This window comes from Myotis brandtii, unplaced genomic scaffold (assembly GCF_000412655.1).
Source record: "Myotis brandtii unplaced genomic scaffold, ASM41265v1 scaffold51, whole genome shotgun sequence".
Taxonomy (NCBI): Eukaryota; Metazoa; Chordata; class Mammalia; order Chiroptera; family Vespertilionidae; genus Myotis; species Myotis brandtii.
This window is the reverse complement of record NW_005369442.1, coordinates 3,327,594-3,343,784: the sequence shown is the minus strand read 5'-3', so window position 1 is coordinate 3,343,784 and position 16,191 is coordinate 3,327,594. Positions and strand designations below refer to the sequence as shown.

Sequence of the window (16,191 nt, the reverse complement as noted above, 5' to 3'; positions counted from 1 at the left end):
CAAAATAAAGTTTCTTAAAGTCTCTTTTTTAAAAAAATATATTTTATTGATTTTTTACAGAGAGGAAGGGAGAGGGATAGAGGGTTAGAAACATCGATGAGAAACATCTATCAGCTGCCTCCTGCGCACCTCCTACTGGGGATGTGCCCACAACCAAGGTACATGCCCTTGACCGGAATCGAACCTGGGATCTTTCAGTCCGCAGGCTGACACTCTATCCACTGAGCCAAACCAGTTAGGGCTTAAAGTCTTTCTTAACATTTTTGCTATTTTCTGCTACTTGGGTTGACCCTCCTTGCCTTGTTAATGTTAAGAGATCCAGAAAAAAATACCTTAATCTGTCTATGAACCAAGAGATATCTGCATTATCAGAATTTTAAAAATACAGTAAAATTACCATTGTACTATATTCATTCATTGAAAACAAGGATATACATCTTACACAGAATTCTTGGCCTAATTAACAAGTATTTGCCCTACTAAGGACCAGATACTGTTTTAGGTGCTTGGAAAAAACAAACAGTGCACATACTGACTCTAAAGGATATTATAACAGACACAAAAGCCCACATACTACCTTAACATTAAAAGCCCACTCTTGCAAAACATGCAGGACAACCAGATGAATTATACAACTTGATCATACTCAAATAGTGGAGGCATTTTATATACTTAAGGATACTCAGTTTATCTAGAAGAAATCTTACAATTGTATGCCAAGCACTAGGCTAAGTGTTCAATAAGCATTTAAAACTCAAAGCCACTGTATAGATGTCCCCGTTTTATAGATGAAGAAACAGGGTTATTAAAGCTGAAATAATTCCTTCCAATTTTAGTGGTAAGGAAGGGAGCCCTATTGTGAACCCAGCTCTAACTCTAGGCCTTGCAGAGCACTTGATACAGTGAGCAACAAAATCCTTTGAAAAGACAATTTTACATTGAAATTTTCCCTGTTAGCCCTGGCTGGTTTGGCTCAGTGGATAGAGCGTCGGCCTGCAGACTGAAGGGTCCCAGGTTCGATTCCGGTCAAGGGCATGTACCTTTGTTGCGGGCACATACCCGGTAGGGAGTGTGCAGGAGGCAGCTGATCGATGTTTCTAGCTCTCTATCCCTCTCCCTTCCTCTCCGTAGAAAATCAATAAAATATATATTTTAAAAAAAGAAATTTTCTCTGTTAGCAAACATTAGCACACTGTTCTTAGAACCTTCACTAATCTGATGGAGCTGAAGATGAGAGCGATAAAGAAGAGCTCATACTACTGGGTCAAGCCCTGAGACATTAGGGGGGAAAAATGCAAATGTATGAGTATGTCACATGTAAAAATCGTATCAGGGGTAAGCCTCTAGGAAAGCAGCAGCAAGGGATTAAAATCATTGTTTCTTTGAAGACAACAAACCAAATCAGTTATCAATAGTATTTCTATATTCAGATAAATTCCCCATATATCCTTGATCAGGCAGAAATTTCCAAGCTCCTTGTCATTGATTCTACTATCCCAATAAATGTCTAGAAACTCGTTTTGCTTTGTTGCTTATTAAAGAATCTTACAGGAGGGGGAAGAGAGTGAATAACTCTCATCAATCTATACTAATAAAAGGGTAATATGCTAATTAGGGCAGACGTCTTCCAGACGTCCATCCGGACATCCATCTGGACAAAGCCACAGCGGCTGCAAGGGCCTAGGGCCTGCACCACTCAGGAGAGGTGGGTGGGTCCAGTGCTCGCACGGGAGGGGTGGGCCGGTCCGGTGCCACCAGTCCAGAGCTGTGGCTCCTTTTGCAGAGGCGGTGCCACACCCCCTTCTGCAAAGGTGGCGTGGCCAGGTCCCAGTGCCGCCCCTTCCACAGAGGCAGCAGCGTGGGCTCAGTCCAGGTGCCACGCCTCTGCAGAGGCTGGACTGGGTGCAACTTGCTGTGACTCAACCTCCTACAGCCCCTCCCCCAGCTGACCTGGCCCCAGATCGCCCCCCACCCACCAGTGGGCGGGGCCAGCACTAAAAAGCCAGGGCCGAGGGCCAGCAGCTGCAGCGGACGGCAGTGGCAGTAGCAGCGGGGTGATGGGAGCAGGGCCTTCTCCTGATCAGCCCTGTCGCCTCCCACAGAGGACATCCCCAGAGGGCTCCTGGACTGGGAGAGGGGGCAGGCCGGGTTGAGTGACCCCCCTCCAGTGCACGAATTTTCATGCACCGGACCTCTAGTTCAAATATAAAATGCTGTAAGACTCAGAGGATATTCCAGGTCTCTCACTGCATCAGGACAGAATGCAAATCCCAGTTACTTTGATGCTTTGCATAGCCAGAGAGGTTCTTCAACTCCTCCCTTTTCTCTCAACTTCACAAAAACATAAGCTCAATTGTTTTTCCATTAACAAAAGAAGCAAATTCCTCCTAATAAAATGGTCTATCACAGGGGTCGCCTAAGACCATTGGAAAACACATATTGAATATATAATTACATATTGTTTTTGTGATTAATCACTATGCTTTAATTATGTTCAATTTGTAACAATGAAAATACATCCTGCATATCAGATATTTACATTACGATTCATAACACTAGCAAAATTACAGTTATGAAGTAGCAACGAAAATAATTTTATGGTTGGGGGTCACCACAACATGAGGAACTGTATTAAAGGGTCGCGGCATTAGGAAGGTTGAGAACCACTGCACTAGATTGTTACCCCAAGCAATAAAGATTGCCATGACCTTTTTAGACACTATGGGTTGTCTGGAGAAAAATAATTTAGAAAATTATTAATACATTTGCAATTTCAGCAAAATAAATCTGGATTCCTTGATACCTGATGTGCCAATAATAAACAAAGGCATAATATGCTTTTAAAAACTTTATTTCAACATAACTATGCTTACAGAAATACACTCATATTGGTTAATAGAATGCAATTTAAGTTTAACTTATTTTACATGATTTGGACCAAAAACTTGGTACATGGTTTAAACATTAACAAGAAAAAGAAAGAAGATTTGCAATGTTTTATTTTTCATCTATTACAAATGTATATAAAAGATCCTCCAAAGGCTGCTAAAGCAGGCAGCAAGAACCTTGAGAAATTAACCTTTGGTTTGTCTCTGAAAAATAACACGTATTGCACTGTAAGTTTATAAAATTGGTACAACAAAACAGTGTTGCAATGTTTCAATGCCAGTTTACAAAGTTCAATAACTAACTAACTAATGGATGCTGAAAAGAGTGGGGAAAGCCTATGTATACATGTGAAACTGAAAAGCTATTTTTTTTAGTCAATATTGCATGTAGATTGCAAATCTACACAAAGCAGGATTCAGATAATTTCCTGAATCTGAATTAACACTATCAGCTCAGTTTATCTGCTGAGGTCAAGAAGGAAACTCCACACACTAGCTATTTTTCTGATTTATGCAAAAAAGAAAATTATATTCCTTCCCCAGCTTTTCAGTCCAAAACTGATATACTACAGGCAAGGTAGTCCCTTCCATTGTCAACATTCATAGGGTGACATGTAATGAGGTCTACTTGGGTTTAAATATTTATTAGCACTCATATAAAAAATCGTCCCTAAGTTAAAGACCACAGGACTTTAGAAGTGACTCTAAAAAATAAAATGACCCTTCTTGGAAGACTAGTGAAAACATCCAGCCATAGTTATAAGAAACCTTGTAAAAAAAAAAAAAATGTTGCCCCTTGTAAATTACACTTCAAAAAAATAAAAAAAAGCGCCTGAAAGAAGCAGCTCTGAAAAGAGAAAATATATAACTTAAAATATATTGAAAACAATAGATTCAAAAGATAGTTAAGAGATACATTTTCATAAGACTACCTAGGATTAGACTTATAATGTATTCTAATATTTCAAGTTTATCTCTAGTCACTAAACATCAATTTACAAATAACATGTTCACTTTTTTTTATTTATCAAAAGGGAAGTCTAGCTTAAATTCTATCCAGTGGAGGGGAAACTGAGAAAACACAAAGATTCAGTTTCATGCAAATATCACATTTTTCAAATGGAAGAACTCCCAACTAGAAAAGAAGTTCATATTATTAATATGATTTTTACTGAAACAATTTTTAATAAGTACAAATACATGGCATTAAGGTTCAGAACCTAATATAGGCCTGACAATCAAGTCTTTGTTTTCTGGAAGAAAGGCCTCAAAAGCCCTACCCAATTTCTAAAAATGTTTTCCCGGATCAATTTAACAATAAGGAGTTTTAATTTCCTTCATATTTTTATTTAGCATTCTCGTCTTTAAAACTAGATAAGAAAATAAGTCAATTCCCAAGAAGTCAAATGTTTTTCTTCAGTATGAAAGAATCTACAAAAGCCTCTCCCCCAAATTGATTTCCAATCTCCAACCTGTACTTAATATGAATTTTTTCATAATGTAAAAGGTAACTTACATAAAATGTACCCATGAACATCAAAACTAGTTGTTAGAAAGATTTAACTAGCTTTATAATTTAAGTTTTAAAACATAAATATTTGCAGCTTGATCTTCTGTTGACAATGATTGTCGGAGCCAAGAATTCACCTAGAATTCAACATCATTTACAAATTTCCATTCATGCACACAAAACACACTATTAACACACAATTCACTCCTCATGTCTTGAGAGTATCATCTTCTTTGAATCTTTGGTCTCCCAGTCAATTCAAAGTTCAAATGTCTTTTAACTCAAACTTCACTCCTAGATTTTTAACAAGTTTTCCACCCACACTTCAACGCTTTTCCTAATCTTTTTTCATGTTGTTCTATCAAACTCTGCAACCTACACCTCAAAGAGATCACCAGAGAGAAGAAAATAAATGAAATATAAAATGGTTATTTCAGAACAGAAAATGGAAGATCAGAATTGTTTAAGATTCCTTATTGGGATCATAGTTTATTTTTACTGCAATGAATAACTACTATAAACAAGAAAAATCCTGTTGGATTCTTTTATATTCTTTGGCGACTGGCCAAAGAACCTATCAAAACAAAGTAAGTTTGGGAATATACATTTTTTCCTACAAAGTATAGGAACACCAAGATAGCTGCATTTCATTTGAGGCCTCACCTGTACAAAGAGGCTGTCACAGTGACAGCCAGGAAACCCACTCGTTTGTGGAGATCCCTGAGAAAGTGTGATTTTTAAATCTGGACTGTAATTAAGGTTCACCAGCCTTTTTCATTGTATTCATAGGAAGTAGTGGCTGGTCTACCAGCACTCATACTACCTTCTTCTCATCCTAGGTTTTTTTGTATAATTGTTATGGCTTTGGAATCTCACAATTGATATTTTGTATAATTTGAATGTGTTATCTGTCTCTTAATTCCAGGTTTGCAATTTCCAAATGTCACAATTGTTTACTCAGCTGAGTAGCCACATGGACACCAACCATCTATGAAAAAAGGTTTTCCTCAAAGATATGACTTAACACTGTACATTTAAGTAGTAGTGTACTAAAACAGGCCAATAAATTTTACTTATGGTTGGTATTTTAGAGAAAAATCCATCAATATAGTCTAGTGGTTCATTTATTGCAAAGTTCAAGCTGAGAGCTGTGAATTTACTACATCCATTTAAAATAAATAACTTATATGAAATACAGTTATAGATATAAGATGTGAAAATCAAAATCAATGACTTGAACCTGTATGTTTCATTTGCTCACCAACTTGCACACACTAATATTCTGCAAAAAAGACAACTGCAGCAAAAGAAAAACTGCCCTTTTGCAAACAAGACTAAAAGCATCCCTCCAAAAAGGACAAAATAAACATGCATATATATGTATAAAGTGTTACTGTTCAACACAAATGCTATTTCTAGGAAAAAATTTAACTGCATAGGTTAAAAAAAAATGTGCAATATCTTTAAGCCATTAAAGCACCGAAAAAAAAAAAACAAAACACCAAAAATCATTGTTTTTATGACGATTAACATACACAAATAAGAAATATTGATCAAAACTCAGGAGTAAATACCTGGACTGAAACAATGTCCATTGCTTGGAGAATTTTTCTTCAATTTAAATGTCTCTTCTCATCTCTAAAAAAATTTTAAAGTGCTAACTGTATATAAAGCAGGCAAATTCTTCAAGTAATTTGCTATTTAAGCATGCCAATTTTTATAGAGCTACATAAGAAACTAAGAATAAACTAAACTGAAACAGGAAGACAGACATTAGGGGTAAACTGACAAGTTATAGCTAAACAAAGCAATAAAATGCTATGCCACCTTGGCCTTCTAGTTTCAATTAAATGTGTAAGCTAACAGATTTAGGTGATGCTGGTTTAGTACACTAACTCCCTTGGATTTGCTAAAATGTATACAATAGGTAGAGAGTCATAAGAAAAAGAGTGTCACTTAAAAATCAACATTGGACACTAATTAAAGCAATTTTAAAATTAAATGGTTGTCTACTAGTATAAAGGAATATAAAATGTAATAGGACCTCACAAACTAAGAATTGAAGCCTTTTCCAAAGTTTAATTACTCCTGTCCTTTAGCTGCTTTTTCAAGGAAGTATACGTTAACCAAATGGCGATTGAGGTGCTTGCTGTAATCTTTTTCTTTTCTAAAAGAACGATCACAGAAGATACAAACAAAATCTCCCTCAGCCACCTTGGCTGTCGAGGCTTCCTTTGCATTTTTCCTACTAGCTTCTTGTGGAACTGGCCGGGCCCCATTTAATCCAGAATCATCACTACCCTCCGACATGTTGTCACTTAGGTCACTTCCATCATGACTATGGATACCTTCATCTTCATCCATTTCCTGAGACTCATTTACTGCCATGGTAACAGGAGGTGATGCTACGGCAGTTTTGGACACTGCTTCTTGTTTTTCTGTTGGCAGAGGAAGAAGCGGTGGTGAAACTGATTCTTCAACTGCTGAGTCTTTTCCAGGGAGATTCTCTGTTTTGTTCTCATCTGTATCCATATCCATTTCACAAAGCCTAGTGTCAGTCTGAGGTTTATCATCTGAAGTTTCACCCTCTAGCATATTCAAGTTTTGTTCAGAGGATGAAATATTGGCAGATTCCTTGACAACAGCTAGACTCTTATCTGCCTCTTCTGCTTCTACTTTTTGAAGTGGGGCTTCTTTACTTCCTTCACATTCGGTGAGTAATTTTTGGTTTTTTGACTCCTCTTCTTTTAAGTTTTCCTTTGGCAATGGTGGTAAGAAATCCTGTGCACTTGCACTTTCCTTTAGAAGTTGGCTTTCTTTAACAGGCACCAAGCCAACTTCAATAAGGACTTGCTCCTTCCTTGCCATTTCACTCTGCATGTTAGACTTTTCCTTTTTATTATCTTTTCGAGGAGACTTTTTGGGAATTGGAGGCTCGGTAAGAGGAGGCGGCTCCGTAAGAGGAGGCGGCTCCGTAAGAGGAGGAGGCTCCATGGCAGGAGGCTCCTCCATCTGAACAGGCCCCTTCTGAACAACCTCCATTGGAGCAGGCTCTATGGGAGGAGGAGGCTCTGTCTGAACAGGCCCCACCTGAGGAGGCTCCATGGGTGGCAGCGGCTCTGTCTGAGCAGGCCCTCTCTGAACAGTCTCCTTCTGAGCAGGCTTGCTGCTTTTTCTACTTGATTTATTTTTCAGAGTTTTCTTCTTTGTACTTTTTTTCACACAAGTATTTTGCTTTTTATTGTCCTCCACTTTGTTCTCACACTTTGGTACTTCCTGACTATTTTTGGGTTTGCTTTCTGTCTTCTTTTTCTTTTTTGTCACAGGTTGCTCATCATTAATAGGATCTTGTATGGAATGGGCTTCAGCTTCCATCTTCCTTTTGCCTTTCTTGGTTTTACAGTTTTTTTCTGCATTGGTTTTTGAATGCACATCCATCTCTCTATTTTCCATTGCTGATTTCCGAGTTCTGGTAGTCACCTGGATTGAAGCATTACTACAAGGCTTTTTCTCTTTCGAAGCATTATCTTTTTTCTCCACTTTTACAGGCTTCTCACTTTTCTTTCCAGCTACATCCCCCTTTATTTTTGTCTGCTCTGTTTCTGTTTTCTCATTGGTATTATTGTTATCAGGCAAGTCAGCCTCTCGCTTTTTGGTTTTCTTTAGTTTCACTTTTGAAACATCCATTGTTTTATTAGGACAAGTGGGATGCTTTGATTTGAAATGATACTGCAGATTACACTTCTTGGAAGCTGCATAACCGCATACAGGACAATTGAATTGCCGTGGATTAACATGTAGCTCCACATGTTTTGTGAAGTTGCTTCTCTCTGCTGTTTTATAGTCACAGTGTGGGCAGTTAAGAGGTTTAGGCCCATTGTGAACCTGTCTTGCATGGCGAGTTACTTCATGTTGATTGGAGGCCACATAACTACACTGATCACATTTAAATGGCTTCTCACCTAAAAGTAAATGAGACGTCGAAGACATATTAAAAAATGAATGCAAGATCATTAAAATATAAGGAATTGGATTATGTTAACAAAAAACCCACAAAAACTATATATTGAAAAGACAATTTCATGCACTTTACATTTACCATATTTACTTGTATATCTTTTCTCCATCCCTTGACATTGATTGTGAAACTAAACCAAGAAATAAGTATCTCACAGCCATCATAATCTAAAAATTTCATCAACGTAAGGCTCTCAAGAACTATTAAAGAACAGACATTTGCTAATACACAACAATTACTGGCCAAGTTCAGCTCTGGATGGTAATTTTGGAGTGAGGACCCTCAAAGAAAATAACTTCAAATGTTTTATGTTTAGTTAAAAAAAGTATAATGGAGTGGAATATAAAATTCAGATATTTTAAAGATAAGTCTTGAGACTTTAAAGAAATAACTTATACTCTAAGCTACACTCCCAGACCTTCCACACAAGTTTTAAAACACTGTGTTAGCCTCAGGGAGCAAAGAGCCTTTTTTTCCCCTTTAAATTTAACCCCTTTATCCATCAAGGCAAAAGCTGTCAAGCGTCATTCAGCAAATTTCCCTAATGCCAAAGATGCTATTTTAAAGCAAAAATATAGCCTAGTCAGAAATCTTTCCTTGATTTTTACCCACCTTTTTAAAAACGGCCAAAGAAACTAGGTAAATTTGAAGGGGCATACAAATAGATATGGTACGTAAAATAAGCAAACAAAGTAATAATCACAGGTACATTACAGAACCAGAACAACCCCCACCCCCAAATTAAAGGCATAAGAGTAACACATTCTACCTGAATACATACCCCTCTAGAACACACTCTAGTAAATATTACCAAATGGTATCCATACCCCACTGGTCCAATGGAATGCATAGTAGAAAAATGGAAATTGACATTTATGAAAATTCATCTCTCAAACATTCTCAAATTCATATCACATCTTAATATTTTCATAAAGCAAAGCTACTCAGACATTAAGTAAAACCATGTAGATGTAGATGGTATGCTTTACATGATTAGAAAATGTCTGATGATAAAACACTTGATCACAGAAACAAATACATATCCAAGTGCATCAGATAGGACATGTAGCTAAGTGGACAACTCTTTTCCATATTCGTTCACTAACAAATTTGTAAATAAGTTTCTACAACATGCTACATTACTCCATAGTGCTTGGCCGTATCTTGTCCTCTCTCCAGTGAATCACCTCAATGGAGACAAGCATTTGTTTTATATATACAGACAAGAATAGGGAAAGATAGGTGGCATAATAGTTAAGAACTGTTTTGGAGTAAGAATATCTGGGTGATCAAATATGGGATTCTGCAATTTACTGTGAGATCTTGAGCAAGGTACTGAAAACTCTCTAAAGGCTCATTTCCTCACCTGTAAAATATTTTTTCTTTAAAAAATTTTAATTTTAATTTACTGGAGTGACTTGATGGTTAATAAAATTATATGGGTTTCAGGTATATACTTAATCTAATATTTAGATTATTTAGCCATATAAACATTTAGCATGGGCAGTTAGCCAGGCATCCTCTATGCATTACCTGTAGGAACAAACTGGTTAATTTTTAGTATTGGGGGGGAAGGGAGGAGTCATCATATCCTGCCTATCCACATAAACCCTACCTCTGAATCAACATTTGTGATAATTAAAGAATTATAAGGAAAATAGCACCATTTTAAAAACCCCAGTAAATGAGGATATTTACATAGCAAGCATTAGTCAAGGTATGGGAAGATGTAGAAATCTGTTTAAAATTTGATGGCAGCATAATTTACTTGCTCCAATTTTCCTTCTATTGCCATAAAATCCTGCTTGTATTAGAAAACCTCTCAAAATCAATAAAAACGTATTTTAAAAAAAGTATGGTATAGTTTTTTGTTTGTTTTAAAGAATAGTTCAGAAAGAATAGCAAGGAAGCCTGGCCAGTGTGGGTCAGTGGTTGAGCATAAACCTATGAACCAGGAGGTCAAGGTTCAATTCCCACTCAGGGCATATGCCCAGGTTGCGGGCTCAATCTCCAGTAGAAGGCATGCAGGAGGCAGCCAATCAATGATTCTCTCTCATCATTGATGTTTCTATGTCTCTTTCCCTCTCCCTCTCCAAAATCAATAAAAAATATATTTTTAAAATCTTTAAAAAATAGTAATTCAAAAGAAAACATATAGCAAAGAAAATCCAAAAACAACAGTTAGCACACTCAAAATTGTTCAGGCAAAGATTATTAAAACACCATAGATAAATACTTATACAATGACAAAAGTATTTCAATGAAGATACAAGTACTTTGTCATTCTAATAGTACAGGTCAACCAGATATATGACTTTAAAACATGAAGTATCAAGCATTTACATTTAATTTCCAGCATATAAGTAATACAAGACACAGGGACAGAGAAAAAACTATATGACACCATGAAAAAGCAAGTAAGGACAAATCCAGAAGGAGGGCATTCTACAAGAAAAATGGCCACATTTCTTCAATGCCTTAGTTTCCACATTTGTAAAATGGTACTAGAACTTATATATCACTAGAGGCCCAGTGCACGAAATTCGTGCACTAGGGTGTGTGTGTGTGTGTGTGTGAGTCTCTCGGCCCAGCCTGTGCCCTCTCACAGTCTGGAACCCCTCAGGGGATGTCCACAGGGGGATCAGACCTAAGCTGGCAGACATCCCTCTTGCAGTCCGGCGCTCTCGCAGTCAAGGACCCCTCGCTCCTTACTGTCTACTGCGCTTGCCAGCCGTGAGCCTGGCTTCTGGCTGAGCAGCGCTCCCTCTGTGGGAGCGCACTGACCACCAGGGGGCAGCTCCTGCATCGAGCGTCTGCCCCCTGGTGGTCAGTTCACGTCATAGCAACCTGTTCCGTGGTTTGGTCAATTTGCATATTAGGGTTTTATTATATAGGATAGGATAATTAAATGAATTAACTTGTGTAACGCTCTTAAATGTTTTATTTAAGGGCTAGAGCATACTATCTACCAACAGGACATGTCTACTAGCCTCAGCAAAGCTTTAGATATCATCCAAGTTACCCTCAGAAAATGAAACCAGGAAACACTGAAAGGTAACATAGCCAGGTTCTGGTTAAGTGATCCAACTCAATAGCTTTGGAGATTTAGAAGGTACACTCAAAGTATATATTAACATGACAGGCATGTAGGGTCAAGAAAGGCTAGCAAGCATACTATGTGACCCCTTCATAAATCAGAATCTGTACTATAAACCAGTCTTATCACTGACATAAGACAGCTATATTCAATAACAATAAAATGCAAGCAAGCCCAACCAGCATGGCTCAGTGGTTGAGTGTCAACCTATGAACCAGGAGGTTATGGTTCAATTCCCAGTCAGGGCACATGCCCAAGTTGCAGCTTGATCCCCAGTGTGGGGCTTGCAAGAGGGTAGCCGATCAATGATTCTCTCTCATAATTGATGTTTCTCTCTCTCTCTCCCTTCCTCTCTGAAATCAATAACAACATATATATTTTTTTTAAAAATGCAAGCAACATATTTAATTTTAAATTTTCCAATAGTCACATTACAAACGTAAAATGAATTTACTATTTTACCTAATATATTCAAAATTATGTCAACATGTAATCAATATTTTAAAAATAGAATATTTGGATTTTCTTCATTTGGTTTGAATTTTAGTATTTTATACAACTCAATTCCAATCAACCACATTTCACAAGCTCAATAACCACATGCGGCTAGTGGCTACCCAATTGGACATACAGATTTACGGTAACTGTTAACCTAAGGGAGGTAGGTCTACATCAAGCATGTCAAATTCGTGGCCCGCAGGCCACATGCGGCCCACAATGAATATTTTTGTGGCCAGCCAATATAACGGTATGTAAGATACATTTTAATAAAAATTTCGTAACTTAATTTTTACAATATCCTGTTATACATAATTATTAATAACGAATTACAACGTTCGCTAATGTCTGATTACTATAATTGTGTTGCATTCATTTCCCTTATGCGCCTTACAGGCAGGTGCACCATATTTCTCTCCACTAATACTAACAGCGAATATTTTAGCAGCTGATTGCCACGTCATTAGTATTGGACTGACTTGTTTGGTGTGTGCAACAGAAAATATTTCGCTTTTGGAGAACAAGAAAATAGGTTTATTTGCGTTACGCTTATTAATTTGTGCAGTTATTCAGTGTCTGGTAAGTTAATGTTCAAGAAAAAAACAGTGATTTTTATTAAAATGTTCTATTATTTCATGTTAACAATTACTCATTTATTTCAGCCCTTAGTATTCAGCATGTCTGTATAGAAAAAAACCTACGTTTCTATGAAAATTGAAGCTTTTGTTTTTTTGCAGCCCACATAAATTTAAACCTTGTTTATGTGGCCCAGGTTAGCCTTTGAGTTTGACATGCTTGGTCTACATAGACGTTTGTAAACAAGATTGTATTTAGCATAGTTTGCCCACAGGGGTACATATCGTATATTCTAAATCTGAAAGGAGACATGGCAGTTCACCAAGGGTCAATCATGGCCAAAATGAAATAATTATCAATCACAAGACCACCTATACTAATACTTTTAACTTGGCCAGCTTGATACTGGGGTCCAATTCTGGTTGGTGATGCTGATCTTTCACTGTAGTACATGAATCTCCTACTTGTTACTGTCTGAATTCTATCTGTTATAGGCTAATAAGTTAATATCTCAAATTACATATAATTCTTTAAAGGTAGGCTTTTGTATATCAGTCCTCAGAGAAGCCCTATCAACTTTCAAAATAGAACAAATCCAAATTTCAAGACCTGAGAAGCTCAGAAGGAATCCCTAGAGCAGTGATTGCGAACCTATGACACGCATGTCAAAGGTGACACGCGAACTCATTTTTTTGGTTGATTTTTCTTTGTTAAATGGCATTTAAATATATAAAATAAATATCAAAAATATAAGTCTTTGTTTTACTATGGTTGCAAATATCAAAAAATTTCTATATGTGACACGGCACCAGAGTTAAGTTAGGGTTTTTCAAAATGCTGACACGCCGAGCTCAAAAGGTTCGCCATCACTGCCCTAGAGCCTGGCAACCACACACTATGAAATTTGGTGTCATACTGTATTGAAGGAGTGTGAGAAAGTAGGAGTTGTTCAAAAAGCATTAACCAGCCTTGGTCTATGTGTCACTGAATTTATTGAAGAGCTAATGAAAATTAAGAACCCTCCTCCCAGAAAAGTACACATTTACATTTACAAAAATTCTACCTATGGACTCATTAAAAATACAACTCCATAGTAATAGAATACTGATTTTTAACTAGTTTCTAAATTATATTTAAAAATGTAATCATAAATAATTACCCATTTCCAGGTCTAGAACTTCCTTCTAATGGTAGTTTACTATAAATGATAGAAAAGTTCCCATTTCTTACCAACCTGAATGAGTACGCATGTGTCTAGTTAGATGAGTCTTCTGAGAACTTGAGTAAGGGCAAAGTTCACATTTATATGGGCGTTCTCCTGAAAAAATATAATTAGTGCTTAAATATGATAAAATAAGGCAAACATAATTATCACTAATATTATATACAATAATCAGTACTGTGTATTATTTTCATATTCCTGGCACATAGTCAATTTATGTAAATGTATTAGAAATATAAGTTATTTCATATAGGGTTTACATAACTACATCATTTCAACTTTGTTGACACTATCACTGGCTTTCTGAATTCTACAGCACTTTTAATTTTCACAGAAATACTACATATTATTACATTAAACTTGTTGATTTTTTAGAGAGAGGAAGGGAGAGAGAGATAGACGGCAATTTGTTGCCCCATTTATTTATGCATTCATTGGTTGATTCTTTTATGTGCCCTAACAGGCCGGGTAACCAACTGAAGCTACCTAGCCAGACTATATTAAATGTTAACTACTGAGAAATTAATCTTGATAAGGCATCAAGGAGCATTTTTTTTTTTTTAATTTAGAATTATCCTTAAAGAAAAATCTACCCAAATTTTTTGATGCTATGGCTTGGGTAACTTTTTTTCTTTCTGTTTTGGCTAACTTTTTTTTTTTAATTTTTTCTTTTATAGATTTCAGAGAGGAAGGGATTGGGAGAGACAGAAACATCAATGATGAGAGAGAAGAATCATTGATCAGCTACCCCCTGCATTCCCCCTACTGGGAATCGAGTCCACAACCCAGGCATGCACCCCTGACAGGAATCGAACCCGGGACCTTTCAGTCCACAGGCCGACGCTCTATCCACTGAGCCAAAACAGCTAGGGCTTGGCTAACTTTTAAAAAATCTTTGTAAAAATGATAAATCTAGCCCGTCCAGCATGGCTCAGTGTTTGAGCGTCAACCTATGAACCAGGAGGTCAAGGTTCGATTCCCAGTCAGGGCATATGCCCAGGTTGTGCGCTCGATCCCAGCACAGGGGGTAGCCAATCAATGATTCTCTCATCATTGCTGCTTTTCTCTCTTTCTCTCTCTCTCCCCCCCCCACTCCCTCTCTGAAATCAATTAAAAAAAAAAAACACTTAAAAAGAAAAAAAGGATAAATCTACTATTTGAATTGTTAGTTTAAAGCAAAAATGCTTTTGAGTAGGGATTTTGCTGTGTTTAGCTAAAAATTTCCAGTGGTAGATACAGTTGTTATGAAATGTCAGTGTTAAAACAAATTTTATTCATAAAACCATAGGGACAGAGCAATTGAAGATGAGAGGCCAGTGATTTAGTACTGAAGAATTTAAGACACAAAGACAGGAAATGTGTCTGTTTTTGAGTGTGGGTTGTCAACCACAAACTTTTTTTAAGTTTGAAAATTTGTTTCATCTAGTCTTTGGCCATAAGATAATAATTACAACCTTGAGCAAGTTTCTGCATCTAGAAAAGTAACAGTACCTTCACTTTTTAGAATTGTGAGAATTTAATACATGCAGTGTACTTAACACTGTGTCTTGGCACATATAAAGCCCTAAATAAATATCAATTATTATTTTTTGTCTACATAGTAAGATATGGCAACACATGTGTCTAATAAAATTAAACAAAGAAGAGAAAAAGAAAAGAAAAAAGAATGTGGTGATGAGTGAGAAATGTAAATATAACTGCTCAATTGTAATTGGCTGGTAGCTATAGATTAGCTGTAAATAACTCATAGCATAGAATGACTACTCTTACCTGGAAGAATTTTAAGATAGTTTTTAAAATATTAAAAGTAGTTCTTGAAAGAAGTTGTTGCAGAGGAAACCAAGATGGCGGCATAGGTAAACACAGGAAATTGCTGCCTCGCACAACCACTTCAAAAATACAACTAAAAGACAAAATGGACATCATCCAGAACCACAGGAAGGCTGGCTAAGTGGAAATTCTACAACTAGAAGGAAAGAGAAAAGCACACTGAGACTCAGAGGAGGTGCACAAGTGCAGAGGTATGGAGGCGCACGTGGAAAGGGCTGGCAACTGAGGACACGGTTGTCTTTTTCAATTGGGAGGGAGTCACAAGCCCCCAACTGCTCTGAACTCCAGTTCCGGGGGAGTCTCTGGAGACCCAGACTCATACAGGGAGAAACTGGACTCTCTGGCATCGGTTGAAACTCGAGGGCGGCTTTCTCTCACAGGTGCTTGCAGTGATTATCGGGACACTGAGACTCGGGGCCTCTTAGGATAGGACTGAGGATCAGCCATAGCTATTTGCTCCGCCCTGTTGATTCCCTGAGACCCTGCCCCACCCAAGCTGTGTGCAGAGGCTTTTGCATATGAATGGCCTGGCCCTTTGCAATCTGAAAATTA

The 16,191-nt window shown here is 37.2% G+C and overlaps 1 protein-coding gene across 1 annotated transcript in view; it reads right to left on the bottom strand.

The window, feature by feature from the left end:
- Nucleotides 1–2,833: 2,833 nt before the first annotated feature.
- REST (RE1-silencing transcription factor) overlaps nt 2,834–16,191 on the bottom strand; it is a 23,095-nt gene continuing 9,737 nt past the window's right edge. The window contains 2 exon segments of the mRNA XM_005877176.2: nt 2,834–8,360; nt 13,822–13,905. Of these exon segments, the coding sequence (XP_005877238.1) occupies nt 6,481–8,360; nt 13,822–13,905 (1,964 nt within the window). The 3' untranslated portion in view covers nt 2,834–6,480.